The following is an 18,585-nucleotide window of genomic DNA, read 5'->3' on the forward strand; positions in this document are numbered from 1 at the left end:
ATACTTCAAATTTATTCAAGTTGTTAGTATCACATAATAATAAACCACATTTAACCATTCTTTTAACAGTACTTACACCAATATGTGCTAATCTATTATGCCATAAATTAAAAGAATCATGCATATAAGTAGAAGATATAATATTATTATTAATTTTTTTTCCATAGTACAAAGTTTCACCATTCCATCACAAGAATAACCTTTCCCAACAAATACACTATTTTTAGACAAAATTAATTTGCCCGATTCATACACCGACTTTATTCCAAGTTTTCCCAATAAGTCACCACTTACTAGGTTTCTATTCATATCAGGAACATGAAGTACATTTGATAAAGTAATTTTCTTTCCCGATGTGAATACAAGTTTAACATTACCTTTACCAAGTACTTTAGAACGCACTTCATTTCCCATTTGAATTTCTTGACCATCATTTATTGAATCATAGGTTTTGAATATTGATCTATCATATGATACATGAACCGTGGCACATGTATCATACCACCATCCTGGAACTTTTCCATGAATCGCATTGATTTCGCTTAAAACCGCAACAATCTCTTTATTTATTGCATTTGCCTCTTGCATTTGTTCCTTACGAAATTTACAATCTCGAGCATAATGTCCCACTTTTCCACATACAAAACAACCTTTAGGTTTCTTCATGGCTTGGAAAGTCTTTTTAAATTTTCCTTGAACCTTCTTCGGACCCGAAAATTTTTCTTTATACTTCTTGAATGATTTGATTTTTTCACCATGTTGGCTTTAGATATGCCAATATCATTCTCCACCTTGTTGTCTCTTGACCTTGATTCTTCTTCTATCCGAAGATGTTTTTGGATTTCCTCAAATGTAAAATCTTCGGTTTTGTGAAGAATCTTATTCCTATAGTTTTTCCAACTTGGTGGTAATTTTGCTATAATTGCACTAACTTGAAAAGACTCAGGAATGTCAATTTTGACAACTCTCATTTTATTCACAATAATTTGTAATTCATAAATTTGGGGTAAAATAGGTTTATCATCAAACATCTTAAAATCAAAATATTTAGAAATAAGAAATTTTTTCGTACCTTCTTCTTCAGCTTTATATTTAAATTTTAGAGCATTCCAAATATCTTTGGCGTATAGAGATCATACAATCGATCAGACAAAGCATTTAAAATATGACCTCTACAAATAAGTTCATCTTCTTCTCTCTTCTTTCTTTCATCCTTTAATTCATTAATATCTTCTTCGCGTGGTTCAGGAATTGATTTCAGTGTAGGATCAAGAATATAGAACACTTTCAAAAGAAATTTCAGTTTGTCTTGCCAACGAGTAAAATTAGTACCATCAAAACGATCTAATTTCACCAAATCTTGATTCATCAATTTATCGGTCTCCATCAAGATATTGCTTTAAGATTGTTAGAAAATTTAGTAATACCACAAACTAATATAGGGATTGTAGAGACTTGAAATCTGTATTTAAATACACTTTCCTTAAAGCAATATTTGCTCCCTCTCCACTTGAGATTACTTATAGGTTATGAGCAAATTGTCTCCCAAGATATGACAAGCCTTAAGTAAATCTGCACAAAGTAATATGTGAGGATTTACTTAAGGGGCACAAGAACAATCAAGATTTGGCTAAGAGTTTATTATAGAATAAAAAGATATTTCTGATTTTCTAAGTGAAGTGTTCTCTTGTTAATTCTCTTGTTTATAAAGAATGAAACAACTTTTATGAAAGTTTGCAACCTTTCATAATAGTTAAAGTTGTAGAGATAAATCTTCTTAATTTGAAATAAAACTTATAATTCAAATACAAAAACTAGTAGACATAAATTTAAAATTCAAATGTTATTTTCAAAATAAAGTATATTCAAATTAAATTAACTTTACGTAATAAATTGTTCATTTTTTCCAACAGTATATAAATTTATATAAACCACGACACATAGATATGTAGACATGTACATAGAAGCCCTTAGCAGCAAAGTTCTTCCCGACCTGGGAAGGTCCTTACAAAATACTTAAAGCATTCGCCCGAGGATGTTCTTCCTCCAGGACGCCTCGGGAAATATCTTGCCTTGACCATGGAATGTTGAACACCTCAGGATATCGTTCACCAGAAGAGGCGACGAAAGCACATAGGTACTCCATACAACTTTGATACCTTTTCAAACTAAAGAAGGTGGGAGTAACGTATGCATATTTAAGTTCTTTTAAATTTCATAAGATATCTTGCTATACTTGGAAATATGTGTGAAAGCTAGACAGCGCAGCAAGCCACACCAGATCTTGAGGTAAGCACTACTAAGCAAGCATGCATCTTGAAGTAAGCCCTGCGAAGGCAGACCCCTGAATTGAAAAAACCCTAGTGGATCTTCACCACTCAGGCGCCCAAAAACTTTAAGCTTGGATAGCCCAAGTGAATTAAGCTAAGTTAAACCTTGAACAAACAAGCAGCAAAATAACCCTTGCTTCGCATGCATCAACCCTAATAGCCCAAGCTACGACCACGTCTAAGGAGGAATCCTATTCCAAACTCAAATTAAATTAAGGAGGAGTCCTATTCGAAACTCAAATAAATTAAGGAGAAATCCCTTTCGAAACTCAAATTAAATTAAGGAGTCTTATGTGAAACTTAATTTAAATTAAGGAGGAGTTCTATTCAAAACTCAAATTAAATTAAGGAGGAGTCCTATTCGAAACTCAAATTAAATCAAGGAGGAGTCCTATGTAAAACTCTCAAATTAAATTAAGAAGAAGTCTTATGCAAAACTCAAGCCAAATTAAGGAGTCCTATGCGAAACTCAAATTAAACTAAGGAGGGGTCTTATGCGAAACTCAAATTAAATTTAAAGAAGTGTCCTATTGAAAACTCAAATCAAATTAAATTAAGGGGTTCTATGCGAAACTCAAACCAAATTAAGGAGAAGTCCTATTCGAAATTCAAGCAAGGAGAAGTCCTGTTCGAAATTCAAGCAAGGAGAAGTTTTGTTCAAAACTTAACAGATCTCGCTCAAACTGGCGTACAACGTTAGAAGCCCTGAAAACAAGCAAAGTCCTAAGCCCTTCTCGCCAGGCACCCTACATAAATATATAAGGCAAAAAGCCTCCTAAACACAAGACGAAGTCTCGTTGGCCGAGCGTCAATAAGCCATGTGTAGCAAGCCCCCCTGAATAAGCAGACCTTGGTAGCCCAACCAATGATCAAGTTATGCAAGTAAAAAACCAGCCTTGCCTTGCAGGAAATCTGACCACCCAATAACCTGTTCGTCAAGGTAACGACCAAGGCCATCAGGAATAAGGTGAAACAAAAACCACATGTTTGAAAGGAAAACTATCTTTAGACTATTCAAACAAAGCTCTAGTAGCCCAAGCTATGACCACGCATGAAATACACAATTACTAATCAAGCCCTGCTTCGTCAGGCACTGCTATATTACATGAAACTTACAGGTTAATACGAACAGAAGAACTAACACTTTCGTTTTTGCAGGAACACATGAGGGAAGTTCTTCTGCATGTTAGTTAGTTAGCTCATATATTGTAGTAGCTTAGGGCATGCATTATTATACTAACTCATTAATGTTTTCTTTTCAAGCACGAAACAATGTGCAGGGAATAGAAGGCGGGAAGAAAGGGGAAATAACGCAAAAAAATTCTATTACCAAAAGGAAAATATCCATCACTGTAGAGTTACAACGTATAAAGATTACAGAATTTACATATCAGAGGAAAAAGAAGAAGAATGAGACGATGAAAGAGCCGGTGGAGGATCGACCAGAGTAACCGAAGCCAGAACCACCAGCACCATAAGCCTACCTTTCCCCCTCTGTCGAAGAAGATACCCCATTACCTCAAAAGTGATAAGTCTTGAGTCATCCAGAACACCCCTTACCGATTGTACGAGGGGACAAACGAGACGAGCATTAAGGATAAACTCTAAGTTGTCAAGAGGGTTAGGTGACCCAAACGAAAGATCCTGATAAGTCCTTTGCCTTTTACCTTAGCTTGAAGATCCTAAACAAACAAGTTGGGACCACTAAGGGGCATGAAGAAAGGCATGCCTATGTTTCTCAAGGGAAGAGTCATGCTTACAACTACGGAAGCCGTAGCCAGAAGGATATCCAATTTTCCATGTTCGAGTAAATTTATAAAAACAATCAGTTGGGAAAGCGAAGCCACCAGACGTCATAATCAAGAGGTATAATGACAAATTATAGACAAGAAAGCACACGGAAGCGCCGCATGGAGAAACGAAAAGACACAAGTAGAACAATCAAGACAATAAAAAGAATATTCAACTACCAGAGATAAAAAAAAGTTACTGATTAAACAGTCGGGGGAACAAAATAAACAAAGAGGAGTTTATTTACGATTCAAAGAAATCTATATAGAAGAAACTACAACTCAAGGAAGTGAAATTAGTGATCCAACATGGATCTATTATAAAATAAATTGCAGAAGCAATGGGTAGAGAACTGAAAAAAATCATAAACAAATTGTTTTGATCAACCAGATCAGCCTTACTCCTCACCCATACAGGAAGGGAAAAGGAGCGGGAACAAACCAACCATGAGAGGAGAACAACGACCCGAAGAAGGTGAAAAGGGGAAAGTCCCAAGTCCATCCCAGATCAACAAGTTTCCACAATCAACCACTAACCAGATTTCATGAGAGGATCAGACGAAGCGAAAAATTTCATTACCACCTGAATCCCGTCCTTGCCGGTGAAGTGGCCTGTTGTGGCATCCTAGGTCAATACTTCCCCTTTCAACACCACCACTATGAGAAGTATGAAGAACGAATAGTATCAAGACGAAATTCAAGAAGGGTCTCGTCTCAAAATCAGAAGCCTTGAAAAAATATCAAGGAAGAAGAACAACTTAGAAAAAGTTATCTATGAAAAAAAAGCAAACAATAAGCAAGCTACTTATAAGACGGAAGATGGAGAACAAAGACCTCGACTGGCAGAAGCATTAAAGATTAAAGAATAAAGACGCCTCGAAAATTGACTATGACATAAGTGTTCTACAATGAATCGAGGCGGATTTTGACCAAGTCAAACACAACCTTAATGTGATAATAAACGACGAAGACTTTGCACTAATAAGAAAAGACGTGTGTCTCCCGACTGACAGAGAAGGTACCGTGGTCAGTTATCCAAAAGATAAATTTCAAAAAACGAGTGATCAGAAGACCAGACATGCTCGGTAAAGAAGCTCCGGAAAGCATCCCTGAAGAACACCCATGCATTGCAGCATGACAAGCGATACTGCATAAATGTCCAATTTAACGAAGGGCTATCGGGCTTCACCGACAACCCTAGTTCACTTATGTTCAAAACCTTAAAGATTTACTTATCTAAGTTACTAGAACATTATCATAATCACATGCAGATCACTCACATAAGATTATTCCGAGGAAAGACTTCTAAATTATTGCACTACTTAGCTTTTCTACTTGCAACTAAAGAGTAACGAGGCTCGTGCTGATCTAAAAATTAGTCATCATTTGACTAAGGTCGATGAGTCAAGAAAAAACTAGAAGCCCAGAGGGTGAACCCGGATCAAGTCAACAAGGAGGTTGAATCGGAAGGAGGTTTGCCACTCAAGCCCATAACTAGGGGGTCGGTACGAATGTCCTAGGTGCCTAAAGCCCTACCCTGCCTCAAATACAACCAGGTCTGCCCTAGGATTGGAGAGGATTAGGGGTTAGTAGAGTTGATACCTCAATATCAAAATATGGGGGGTAGATGAGGGGTAAAAGAGTGTTGAATGCTTACCAACTTAATCTCGATTCCCAAATCTAATCAAAGATCCTAACGGTGAGGATCTTAAGTATTTAATAAACTAGGACCTCAAGAGTCTAAAAAGGAGGAAACATCTCCTAAAGAATCTATCAACTCTGAAACATAATCTATTGACAATCCTTGAACAAGGTAACTTCTAGATATCAAAGATACAAGATAACCGTAAAAGGAAACCCTGATATCTTTGGGTTACGAAATACCAGTTTCAATCTGACATGGTGGATCGCACCCGCCTCATCCCGCCTTTCTACAGTTGGTTAAAGTAGCCTATAAAAGGTAATTAACTCGCCTCGAAAAAGGTACGCTCAAACGCTCATACGCTCTCACATTCACACAAACACATATCGAACTCCACTGTTCACTCAATTCTCAATACTTCAAATTGCAAGGGAAATCTGGCTGTATTGAGCGTCGGAGAGGTTCCTATGTTCCTTGCAGGTTTTCCCCCAGACTAAGAGGAACAAAAGTGGGATTCGACTTAGAAGTCTCATCACTCAAAGCGGGATTCAACATCACAGTCTCACTATTCTGACTGATAGTAAAAGGACAAATTTTGACATTAGCAATACCAATATTAAATAGCTTTTAAAATAAATTCCTCTCTTCACAACTCAAACTATTAGCAATATGCATGACGAAGAAGAGTTTCAGCTAACTCTTGGATATGAATTCCAGACACAACTACCAGCTTCTGAGTATCACCTTTCCCTGGTCTTCCTTTCATATTGCATGAACAGTTTCACTTTTACGTGTTACTTTTCCTTTTTCTCGGGGTGTGGATTTGGTTTTACAGCCAAATCCTTTTTCATATGTGCCCGGTACACACCATTTCTTTCACAAATTAATTGTAATATGGGATTATTGCCACCTTTTCTAAGCTCTGGCTTGCCTATCAAAATCACAAAACTATGTCTTTTCTCAATTTCCTTATCCTATTCGACTAGCTTGTCTTGAGATTCGAACAAATCTTTAGTCACAAAATTCTCACCAACATCAATACTAGCTCTTTGCCCCTCACTTGAATCTACATTAACATTTGAAATGTTAGTTTTGTGGCTATTCTCTTCGCTACAGTGATAGGAGTCTTCGTTGAAAAAAAAGGGAATATACCATCTACTTTGCCATGCCACTCTCTTTATGGGGACCTCCAAAATCTCAAGGGTTTAAAGAAAGTGGTGAAGAAATGTACTTTCATTTAAATCAAACATCTGCAAAAACTAGGAAAAAAACATTATACAGTTCAGACGGGTTGATCCGTCAATAAAGAACAACAATCGGATCGACAACTCTGAGAGCATACGGATCATACCATCCATTAGGTTCTGGAGGAGTCCATCCGTGGTTGTTTAAAGAAAACGGATTGTCCAATCCGAACATACCTAGCTTTTTAAAAAAAAATCAAATTGATGTAAATATATACCTAAACTTTTCTAGCTTCCTTCTACATGCATGATTTTTATTTTACTCTACAGATGATCTAAGCCAATACAATGGAGGATGATGTTGGTTGTGGTCGGCGAGTATCTAATGATGGTCGTTGGTGCCGGAAGATTTCGGTGGTGGTCGGTGAGATCTATGGAGATGGATGAAAGTTTAGATATCTAGGTTTTGGATGGATGAGGGATAAGAAGATAAATATGAGTTAACAAAAGCCACAAAAGGATATTTGTACCCACTTTGACCGGGTGCCATTAGGTGTTTGTGATCAAAGGAGATTTGACTGAGGTCCATCTCTTTTTTCCTGGGCGCGAATAACAATTTCTTCGGGTGCCATTAATCGGACCCATCCGACTACTAAAGGGTATGTATACCCACTCATACCTGGTGCCATTAGGTATTTGGGGTCAAATGCGATCGACTAAGGTCATTTTTCTCTCATGAACGCGAATAGCGAATCTGTCGGGTGCCATTAGTCGGACCCATCCGACTACTAATATCTATTTTTGCTCTCTCAATCCTTTTAGTGTGAGTTGTTTGTCCCCCTAGCTAATTCATTGCGATGGGTGATTTGGGGAAATAAGAAAAGTTTCCGGGTACAAAATCTAATAGGGTTAAAAGTTATAAATTTCTACCAAACACACCTTTATCTAATATCTCTTTTTTGCCTCTCTTTCTCCGAGAAAGATCAAAGAAGTAATCAAGAGTTTGTTAGAAACCTACACTCATGCCCAAATCCATGGCTTCAGGAAGAAAATGAACAGAATCAGGTAACCTTTTGTGAATAATCTCAGCAATTCTCTAGTAATCATCAGCTTCACAACCTTATATATCAAACATTCAAACCCATTATTCTTGTGTCTGGTGCCCATAGATTTCCATTAATAAGTTCTTCAGTTAATCTGCGAAAGAGATTAATCCTACAGATAAATCAAAGAGAGTGATCTCAGAGAGATTGGACAGAGATGAATAAATGATACTTGTGGTGGTCGAAAATAGCGACCCCAAAGATAGCCGGAACTTGGGGTGGAAGACGGCACGAGGCGGATGAAGAAATTGAAAATAATAGGGGTGTGTCCTGTTTGGAAGAAACAAAAATTAGAAAATTATTTTGTTTCCACCCAAAAGTTTGTACCCTGGATAATTTCTTTATTCCTCCAAATCAGCGGCCTTTATTGCGTGGCGATGGTGGAATGATCCGAAAAATTACTAGTAATGACGAGAAAACCCTCTAGAATATCATATCGGCGATAAAAGCCACTAGAATAGAAATTACGTGGAAGGAAATAAGAAACTTAAAAATGATTTGTGAGTCCTGCCTTTAAATTACAGTTACTTCGTCTTCAACCTGAACAAGGCAATTATCTCTCTTTAGATTCTAGTGTCGGCGGACAAACTACTATTTGTTTTCATTAGTCTCCTTATATGCGTGTTGTTACTATTCAATTTTGTTTCTCTTGAACCAGGTGCCAACAGACTTTTGTAGTAAAAAAAGGTTGACTTCAAATCTCTTCATGATCGTACTGATCACATTTTCATAATGTATCAATGTCTTGTAACGATTAACGTAGATCATAATCGATCCTCAAAAAAAAAAAAATTAACGCGTGCTATTAGCAGCTTCTTTATATCAAAACTATCATCTACTTATGCAACCAAATGTTGACCTTTTAATTATTTTTCTTCAATCTTTTGGTACCACCCAAAAAGTAGGTCAAATTGATCGAGTAACTATAGGGCAACCAGTTCGTGTAGATTTTCAGAAAACATGGTGTCGTGTAAACTATCCAGCACCAAGCTTACCAAAATATCATTTTAAAGGTTGCCTTTAGATTTTACTATTCATCGTTGAAGATTGATGGCGTACGGTTAGCATCGGTGAGATAAGGGAAAAAAATTCGATACGAGAAGAACCAGAAAAAGGAAGAGAGAGAAAGTGAGAAGAAGAAGAAGAGAGAGAGAAAGAGCGATTCAGATCGGTTGTTTAGTTGGTATTAGGGTTCGAAGTTTGAAGGTAAGAAACCCTAAATTTCTCGTTCTGATGATACCCTTTACTTATCGTGTTTCCTTTGTTAATATTTTCTGAGTTTCTCATTTTCACTTCATGATATGTTCTCTAGGGTTAAACTTTGATTATTCTTGCAGCTGACCACTTCAAACTACAGAATTCGAGCGATTCTTCCTGATTTTCTTTTAGGGTTTCAGCAAAAACCCTAGTCTGAAACCGATTAGTTTCTGTACTGGAAAAATTCTAGGGTTTCGTTCACTTTTTTTGTTTTGTTCGTGAAGTAGATCGAGATTTAGGGGTTCTTGAATTTTATGTATGGCTTCTGGGCCTTCGGTTGGTGAAGGTGAAGATGGATCTCGGGAGAAAAATAGATGGAATGAGAGTAAAGTTTATACCAGAAAAGGTAGCAATAAAGGCCCTAAAGCCATCCCTCCTCAACCTTCTTCTCAAACCCTAGTTACAGAGGATGGAAATTCCTCTCAGCAACAACAACCACAACAAGAGCAAAATCAACAACAACAAGAGCCACAACAACAACAAGATCCAGAGCAACATCAACAACAACAAAAGCAACAGCAACAACAACAACAACAACAACAACAACAACAAGAGAAAGAACAACAACAACAAGAACAACGGCCAGAACAACAACAACGGCCAGACCAACAACAACAAGAACAACGGCCAGAACAACAACAAGAACTAGGTTCTCGTTTGGATGCCGCTTCTGATGATTCTTCAAGCCTTAAGAGACGACAGGCCACCGCTCCAAGTGTAAGCAACAACCATGAACTACCTAACGGAAATGGCACGGCTGTAGCGGCTCCAAGTTCAGATGAGCGAATCAGAATTAGTATTTCATCGAGATCAAAACAGGAAATTCGAGAGCTTCGGCGGAAATTCACCAGTGAACTGGAACAAGTTAGAAACCTGGCTAAGAGACTGGAAGCTAAAGAGGCTCATCTCACTGGGTTCACTGGTGGTGTTGGTCGCGGTGGTTTTGGTGCTCGTAGTTTCTCTCAGATGTCAGCTAATGACACCTTAGGTAATGGTGGTGGTGCGCAGAGAGTAATTTCCGAAGCTTCAGCAAATCCTCGCCGCAATTCGAGGCCATTAAATCAACTCAGAGTATCAGTTTTTGAGAATACCCAGACTGGTGTAGGAGATGTTGTCGAGAAAGAGAAGCGAACCCCAAAAGCAAATCAGTACTATCTAAATTCGGAGTTTCTTCTTGCAAAGGACAAATTCCCACCTGCAGAGAGCAACAAAAAGTCGAAATCTAGTGGTGGTAAGAAACACCATGGAAGTGGAGATGGGAGTTATGGATTTGGAATGGATAGATATACAAATCAGGCCTTCAAGAATTGTGGTAGTTTACTCTATAGATTGATGAAACACAAGCATGGGTGGGTGTTCAATACTCCTGTGGATGTTAAAGGGCTAGGTCTCCATGATTATTACACCATTATCAAGCATCCAATGGACTTGGGTACTGTGAAATCAAGGTTGAGCAAGAATTGGTACAAGTCTCCTATGGAATTTGCAGAAGACGTCAGATTGACGTTTCGTAACGCGATGACCTATAACCCACCTGGGCAGGATGTTCATGTAATGGCTCAGAAGTTATCAGATACATTTGAAGAGAAGTGGGCAATTATACAGAACGAATATAATCTTCATTTGAGGTATGAAGTCGACTATGATATAGGTCTCCCCACCCCACAGTCAAAGAGAATGCCTTTTCCTGGTTTTCCCTCTGGCGTGGGGAGGACTCTTGAGAGATCTGAATCTATGACACTCCCCCTCCATGATCCCAAGTCAAAGGCCTCAAATAGTGCTCCCATTGCTAGGATGCCTGCTCTGAAGAAGCCCAAGGCAAAGGATCTTGATAAGCGGGAAATGACGTATGAGGAAAAGCAGAAACTTAGCACAAACCTTCAGAGTCTACCTTCGGAAAAGCTGGATAACATTGTCCAGATTATCAAAAAGAGAAATACAAATCTTAACCAACATGATGATGAGATTGAGGTTGATATTGACAGCGTTGATACTGAAACTCTATGGGAACTTGATAGATTCGTAACAAATTACAAAAAGAGTTTGAGTAAATACAAGAGAAAAGCTGAACTTGCTATTCAAGCAAGAGAAGCACGTAATAACGCCCAAAAGATGGTGAGTTGCTGAATCATGTATATTTATTCTTTCTTGTATCCCTTTTAAATAACGAAGAGTATAATTGGCTTGGTTGCATGTTACTGAATTTCTTTGGACTCTTGTAGGATCATGGCCCAACTCCTGGCGCAACCCAAGCACCAGCCCCAGTCACAGCTCCACTCGAGGCTTCAAAGGAAACTGGAACAGGTTAATAAGATGGAGAACATAAGGATTGTTAGCATTTATGTTTACTAATTCCTTATTGGCAGCAACGACTTGGTTATTTCAATACACTTGCTGAGTTTTGCTGTTCTCTTTTTACAGAGAAAAATCCATCATCACCTGTTCAAGTGGAAAAGCAGGGTGATACCGCGAGTAGATCAAGTAGTTCGAGTAGCTCTAGCAGTGACTCGGGGTCCTCTTCTAGTGGTAAGATGATTACATAATAAATTTTAGTGATAAGAGTATATGAATATCCACACAAGTAGTTAAATTGTATTCTGTTCTGAATGTTTTTGGTTAAAGGGATGTAATAGAGTTTCTATAGTTAAGTGAATCATCTATTTTTCCTGTCGGTATTGAACAGATTCTGACAGTGAAAGCTCTTCTGGATCGGAAGCTGGACCATCACCCGGGACTTGAATGGTTGATATTCAGGTAGTGTAATTAATACTTGTATGCACATGCCCGTGTATCTCTTTTCCTGATCAGTATTAACGATAATAACAATAATAACTCACTATAGCTTAGAAATTAGTTGTGCTTCGCATATGGTTTAATCAGCCAGACATCTGGGTGTTTCTCTTTATATATTTCTCTGTGGTCAACTATTTAATGATTTCTAGAGTAACCAGGTAAACCTCAAAAGTAGGTGCTTGAGGGATATCCTTGTGCATTAATAGATACTAAGTAGTATGACTGACTGACTATCACGCAGTTGAGTTGCTTTAGTATCCGAGAACTGTGTACCATATAGTTGTTATCTATATCTGAAGATTCATGGTGTAGTTCCTTCTGTTGTCTAAATTTTGCAACATTCGTTTGTATCTGGTGGGATTTGTTGTCTGAGGTATTCTATTTTCGTCCATGTTGTTTTACGGACATAGCAATGTTCTTAGTATAGAAAAACTTAAATGCTGTCAAAAGCTCAATATATTACATGTCAAGGTTAACCAACGAATGGGCAGATAGTGGTGACGACGAGCCACAATGGTGTCATTTTGGGGGTTTGGCGTTAAGATTGTGGGTGTTGGTGGTGATGGAGGTGCAAGATGTTTGGCTGGAATGGGTGCATGGTTCATGGTTGTATACTGGTGGGGAATTAGATTGGTAGTATATTTCTGGCTGTTAAACTTATTCAGGAAGAATTGACACATACGGTTAATTTGGATGTTGGAACTGTAACAAAAAAGCGTAGAAAGTATAATTAGTTATCATCTAATGAATACTCAAATTAGGATTTCCAAAAGTTCTAATAGTCATAATGACGTTTGAATATGATACTCATCCAGGTGAAGTATTTATTACACCTGTTTGGTTTCTACTCCACCATTTTTTGTAAATGGTGCTTTGTATCCATTCTAGTTAGATCAGAATATTTGATGATTTTTTCTGTTGGTGGGAGCTAGTTTCCCTACTATCCTAGGTGTTTGATAATGTCGGTTTACTTTTCAGCAGGTGTCGGTTATAAGGAGGAAGCTGATTAAGGATTTGATGATTCTAGTGATTTTTCGAATGCTCTTGATTCTGATTCAGCAGAGGAGGAAACGGCTACGTATCTCTGTGTTAGATTAGGAAAGTTCAGCTCAGCTGCGACTTTTACGGAGACTCCTAAATTCTTGCCATCTTGTAATTTTTTAGGATGTATTGATAATCTCTGTGAGGGGATATCAAAACATGGATGGATTTTACTTGTGTAGCAAATCTGTACATTATTACTAGTGCTACTCAACTCTCAATCTTAGGTTTTATATCTTTGCCAGGTTTTCTGCCCTAAGCTTGAACATTGGTATTGTGGTTCTTGTAAAAAGCAGATCAGTTTAGGTCATGTCTATGTTTCGAGCTGTGTACTTATATTTCTTTTTTGTAATGTAATGCTGAAATACATTTAAAATGCACCAGGGATAGTGATTGTTCAGGAGAATGCTAGCTGCTACCTTAAAGTTTTTGGTTGTAAAATTTGGTTTTCTTATGCAGTGTGTTATTCAGATTGACGGTAATTCAACATGAGAGACAGTTCGAGTGTGTTCTATGGAACCATTTTTGCCGATTAACAAGTTTCATGTCGAAATGACAATGTCCACGGACTTTGGGGAAAATGAATTACAACTCTCAACTCTTGGGTTAGCTATCCTATTCTCCCCAGTCTCTAGGTCGTTTTATCATCCCCAGCATGAGCTCTTTGAAACTGAATAAACACTGAAGTGGGAGTTCTGTCCCCCTTCTCCACATTGGATGGGAGCTTTAATTCTTGTGGAAGATTTTGTAGGAGATAAGAAAATGACTTTATCGGACATTTGGTGTTCTTTTGCGGGTCCATTTCGTCCTAGTAATACATTTTTTTTTTGTTGAAAGGTCGTAGTAATACACTAATACTGGATAAATGAACAAAACTCAGATAGTAAAAAGGAAAAGGGAGATTGGAAGAAGAATTCGTAAAATGTGGCCTAAACTAATGGCTGTACAGCTTCGATGCTCGACTGTTCTTCCTTTCCGCTTTATCAGACCCAATTCATCATATTCTTCTTCTTCGTCTTCTTCGACTGTGCAATATCAACCATGGTCTGGTCTTCAAAGCTGGAGAGACAGTGACCTCAACCATAACCGTGTTTGGGGTTCCAACGGCCCTCAACCTTCACAATCACCATTATCCTCTTCAACATTAATCCAGTCTGATGATGAACAAGAAGAAGAAGATCCAACTGCTTCTGCTTCATCTCTAGCTGAACTTGGAACCCTAGTTCTCTCCACTAGTGATCCTCTCACTAAATCAAAACTTTCTCACCTTGCTTACACAAGATGGCGTCGTCACAATCTCCCTCTTGGAATATCTGTTCCTCCCCATCACCCTGCTCGTCCTCCCAAACCTATCCTGGTTCGCTCTCTCCCTCTCTCTCTATATCTACATTTGTATGCCCTTTATAAGCTTTTGTTATTCATTATATTTTGATTCGACAGTTGATTAAGATGAGTATAGTTGGTGCTTACCAATTTCAAGAAAAAAAGGGTTTTTGTTATTGTTGGGTGATTCAGCGGTGAATGTGGGTTGGCTTAGGTGAGTTAATAGCTAATTGATTTTTTTTCTTCTTTTCTTGATGGAAAATTTAGGTTTCTCCCAAGGAGATTCCAGCTCCCAAAAACTCGGGTTTGCCACTTAACGCTTATATGCTTCATAATCTTGCTCATGTTGAGCTCAATGCTATTGATCTTGCATGGGATACGGTTGTTCGATTCTCTAAGTATAGTGATGTCCTTGGAGATGGTTTCTTTGCTGATTTTGCTCATGTTGCTGATGATGAGAGTCGACATTTTAGTTGGTGTTCTCAGAGACTGGCTGAGCTTGGGTTCAAGTGAGAATACAAAAATCTTTATAAATTATGTTAGACTTATCGTCAGATAAATAAATTTTCGAAACCTGTATGGATTCCTATTAACTATTACTTACTTTAATGTATATCGGTAGATATGGAGACATGCCGGCTCATAATTTGCTTTGGAGAGAGTGCGAAAAATCATCTGGAGATGTTGCAGCTCGTCTTGCAGTAATTCCTCTAGTTCAGGTGATCGTCTAGAAGTTTTTTTTCAAATCTAGAGTAATTCCCAGTTTCTTGCAGTTGCTCGTTTTCTATTCTGTTTCATGGTTGTTTATCAAATGGTTTATCTTTTAATCATACCCAGGAGGCTAGAGGGCTTGATGCGGGGCCAAGGCTTGTGAAGAAGTTGATAGGGTTTGGAGATTCCAGGACAGCAAACATTGTTGCGAAGATTGCTGACGAGGAAGTTGCTCATGTGGCAGTAGGTGTTTTCTGGTTTATGTCGGTCTGCCAAAAAATGGGCCGAGTACCTGATTCTACCTTTGTAGGTGAGAATAACTTCTTACTTGACGTGTTATGCCCTTAAGGTCATTATGATTGGTTCGATTTATATTTATTTATTTTATGATGATACTAGTTATATGCAATATTGTGGTTTAGACTTGTTAAATGAAAACAATGTGGAGCTTAAGGGACCTTTCAATTATTCAGCTCGAGATGAAGCTGGAATTCCTCGTCACTGGTAAGAAGTCGATTTTACTATTATTAGTCACTCCGTAATAACATACTATTAGAGGAACGGGCTTTCCTGAATTTTGTTTACCATCTTTATCTAGGTATGATGGGTCATCAACAGATTTGCAAGAGAAGAGTGAGAAACTTTCTGAGGTATGCCTCCTTGTAAGTTCCAAAGAAATAAATGAATCTCCTACGTTGAGTGCCTTAGCGGAAGATCGAATTTGTAACAGGTTTATGAGAGACTTGCTTGCGTCATTTCCATGGAGAAAGAGAACTCAAGTTTAAGTAATCAACAACAATGACTTGATATTTAATCTCTTTTGCCTACCTAAACGAGGTACGTTTGTATTACAATATATTTCTAGTAATCATCAAAGGGGTTACTAGGAATAACCCTTTGATGTTTTACGATCTGACCTATTTCAGATGTATAATCTTCTAGTCCTAAATTTAATCTTATGTCATATAGAGAGATTAGTGGTTCTTATTAGGTTCCTCTCTTTCATACTTCTTTAGGTGTACCGATGTTTATAGTAAATGTGTACTACGTACTACATAGTTGTTATAGCGATGCATCGCTCATATATTCCAGCTCTATATTTAAGCTCCACTGTATCAAATTATCAATTTGCAAAAATACTACTGATATATTGCCTTTATATCCTACATATCCAACATGTACCGTGTCTCGCCCTAAGCGAGATGCAAAACCCTGATATGCATTACTTACGTTTTGCCTTTTATCCATTTTATACAAACTATATTCCAGTGTTCTACCGTAGCAGAACGTTATGGTTTATGCCTTAGTCTTTACATAGTTGCAAGACATTTTGTGATCAAATCTAAATAGTCAAATAAATCACTGAAACTCTTATGAGAAAGTAAGCTTTATTTTTGGTACTTAGATATCATATTCAGACAGAACTTAATCTGTTACAAAGGAAATGCATCGAAATGAACCTTAAATATCTTTATATCTCAACAACAAACACCAATGAGTAAAACACATCTATAGAGTAGCCAATGAAGCTGCAGATGCTTCAGATCTGCTCTTTATTTCCATCCAAAAGACTTTCGAGTTTAATTGATCCTGCAAATATATACAAAAATCGCAATGAAGAAGGGGTGCTTTAGTAATCACACAGGGTTAAACTTCTTGCATCCATGAGAAACTATGATATCTAATATGTTGAAATATTAAAATGATTGAGTATGATCCATGACTTACGTGTTGCAATCGATGTTTCTGGAGATAGCATAAGGAAGGGTAACACCACACTTGGTAGGGAGTCCGGTGGCTACTTCGTCCTTTATGTTCTGATAATGAGAAGCTGCTTCTTTAGCACAGGTGCACGCTTCACGTTTGTCAGAGGTGGTGGTAGCCATTGCTTGTAGTTGCTTAACTCCAGCGCAACATCCGGGAGCAGGCTCAGCCGCACCACCGGTTAAGTATGGCATGCATGGCACTAAGGAACGGGCAACATCGGCACAACTAATAGCCTGGCTTGGCTCTACCATAAGTTGAACCATGGCTAGAACGACAATCAAAGTAGCAAACACCTTCGACATCTTTCCTCGATGAAACAAATTTAAGAACTAGTATATAACTGTCTAATAGGTATTTGTGTTATTCTATATTGCAATGCTTAATGTAGGAGATTGAAAGGAGTATATATACTAGTAAAATGTGAATGCTTTCAATTTTTTTGAACTAATTTGGGATATCATTAACACTAGTTTGTTACAAAATTTTGGCATCTGATGTTAGCTGAAATTGGAACTTAGTTACTCGAAATAGCAAACATGGATAGGGTTTGTTCATGATCTTTGTGTAGATATTGGGTGCTTTTTAGATCAGTTAGATAAAAATGAAACTGGTTTTGGTCAGTTTTGGTTCTAGTACTTGATTTGATGGAAATAAAAACCATATTTAATATAGATATAAAGTTTCAACAAAAATAAATAAATTAATATATATATATATATATATATATATATATAGTTGCAAAGATGAAGATTCAAATAGAAGTGAATATCCGTTGTTTCTGTCGATTTTATACCGTCAGAAACTCTGTTCTGCCAATTAATGGGCGAAAATAGTGGGGTAGTGTATTTATGCAAGGAAAAAGAGATGGACCAAAATAATTTGGTCTAATTGGCAAAAAGAAAAAGCCACTAGAATATGACTATATGAGTATGGCAGCTTGGGCTGAAATATTAAATGGCAGTTTAGGCCAAAATCTTTGTCACTTAGGCGGGTCACAAAATCTCTTCTTCATAATGGTAGAAATACTCTTATCTATATGAACCGGGGAAATAACCCTAGTTCTCGTTCATCCAACGATTAGTGGATTAATCCCAGTCTCATTTGCTATTTCTCTTTTTTTGCGTTCTCATCGTCGGCGTAAGACTCATTTAATTCAAAACGTTTGAAGATTGGCTTATGATATTCACATGGAAAAAAGAAGAGTTCTGATATGTAATGAAAGGAAGACGAAAGAAGAAATATGTTAATTTTGGATCGTTGGAACATGTCGACACAAATTTGTGTGAAATTTTCTGGTTAGACTTTTTATTCTTTCAAATTTGCTTTGAAATCCGAGTTTTTTTTTCGAAGCCAAGGGAACCATATCCAAGTTGGGTTTTGTTTTGATGGTTCAATAATGTTGAAGTTTGTTTTAATATTTATTTGAAGCTTCACATCTCTAGAACAGAAACGTTGGTTATGTTTTATTGTTTTGATACGTGTTTCTTCATTTATCTCTCTAAAGATCCATTTCACCATTTATTCTTTACTAGGGTATATCCCGTGTCTCAGGGCACGATAGTTCTATGCATCAAATTTGACGACTTATCATATATTATTATTGATATATTGTGGATACCCTAACTTTTTTGTATTCTGGTTATT

The 18,585-nt window shown here is 37.4% G+C and overlaps 2 protein-coding genes and 1 pseudogene across 5 annotated transcripts; 2 read left to right on the forward strand and 1 right to left on the reverse strand.

Annotated features, from left to right (window-relative positions):
• Window positions 1-8,783: 8,783 nt before the first annotated feature.
• On the forward strand, window positions 8,784-13,540 carry LOC147548968 (transcription factor GTE4-like). Of its 4 annotated transcripts, none has more exons than XM_086666403.1 (6): window positions 8,784-9,255; window positions 9,387-11,421; window positions 11,529-11,610; window positions 11,728-11,832; window positions 11,990-12,060; window positions 13,078-13,540. In XM_086666403.1, the coding sequence occupies exons 2-5, from the start codon at window positions 9,565-9,567 to the stop codon at window positions 12,043-12,045; spliced, it is 2,100 nt and encodes a 699-aa protein (XP_086522529.1). In that variant the 5' UTR covers window positions 8,784-9,255; window positions 9,387-9,564; the 3' UTR covers window positions 12,046-12,060; window positions 13,078-13,540. The 4 variants fall into 4 exon arrangements, with proteins under 4 accessions (XP_086522529.1, XP_086522528.1, XP_086522530.1 ...); XM_086666402.1 differs by having other exon boundaries at window positions 8,896-9,255; window positions 13,081-13,540; XM_086666404.1 differs by having other exon boundaries at window positions 8,903-9,255; window positions 9,362-11,421; window positions 13,081-13,540.
• On the forward strand, window positions 13,140-17,495 carry LOC147548969 (diiron containing four-helix bundle family ferritin protein, putative (Protein of unknown function DUF455)). The gene is made up of 9 exons (XM_086666406.1): window positions 13,140-13,749; window positions 13,795-14,497; window positions 14,731-14,972; window positions 15,086-15,182; window positions 15,301-15,484; window positions 15,597-15,678; window positions 15,773-15,824; window positions 15,905-16,011; window positions 17,023-17,495. The coding sequence occupies exons 2-8, from the start codon at window positions 14,006-14,008 to the stop codon at window positions 15,974-15,976; spliced, it is 1,221 nt and encodes a 406-aa protein (XP_086522532.1). The 5' UTR covers window positions 13,140-13,749; window positions 13,795-14,005; the 3' UTR covers window positions 15,977-16,011; window positions 17,023-17,495.
• On the reverse strand, window positions 16,899-17,243 carry LOC147548970 (non-specific lipid-transfer protein 1 pseudogene; annotated as a pseudogene).
• Window positions 17,496-18,585: the final 1,090 nt, after the last annotated feature.

Source organism: Eschscholzia californica, unplaced genomic scaffold (assembly GCF_041429995.1).
Source record: "Eschscholzia californica isolate CP2 unplaced genomic scaffold, dmEscCali1.0.p SCAF_3, whole genome shotgun sequence".
NCBI classification, from domain to species: Eukaryota; Viridiplantae; Streptophyta; class Magnoliopsida; order Ranunculales; family Papaveraceae; genus Eschscholzia; species Eschscholzia californica.

What these genes read in the sequence shown, in the direction of transcription:
- LOC147548969 (XM_086666406.1), top strand. Translation starts at nt 14,006, where the DNA reads ATGAACAAAACTCAGATAGTAAAAAGGAAAAGGGAGATTGGAAGAAGA. An exon ending in CTGGCTGAGCTTGGGTTCAA is followed by an intron (nt 14,973 to 15,085) that starts GTGAGAATACAA and finishes GTATATCGGTAG; the next exon opens with ATATGGAGACATGCCGGCTC. An exon ending in GCTGGAATTCCTCGTCACTG is followed by an intron (nt 15,679 to 15,772) that starts GTAAGAAGTCGA and finishes ATCTTTATCTAG; the next exon opens with GTATGATGGGTCATCAACAG.
- LOC147548968 (XM_086666403.1), top strand. Translation starts at nt 9,565, where the DNA reads ATGGCTTCTGGGCCTTCGGTTGGTGAAGGTGAAGATGGATCTCGGGAG. An exon ending in TTCAAAGGAAACTGGAACAG is followed by an intron (nt 11,611 to 11,727) that starts GTTAATAAGATG and finishes CTCTTTTTACAG; the next exon opens with AGAAAAATCCATCATCACCT. An exon ending in CTCGGGGTCCTCTTCTAGTG is followed by an intron (nt 11,833 to 11,989) that starts GTAAGATGATTA and finishes GGTATTGAACAG; the next exon opens with ATTCTGACAGTGAAAGCTCT.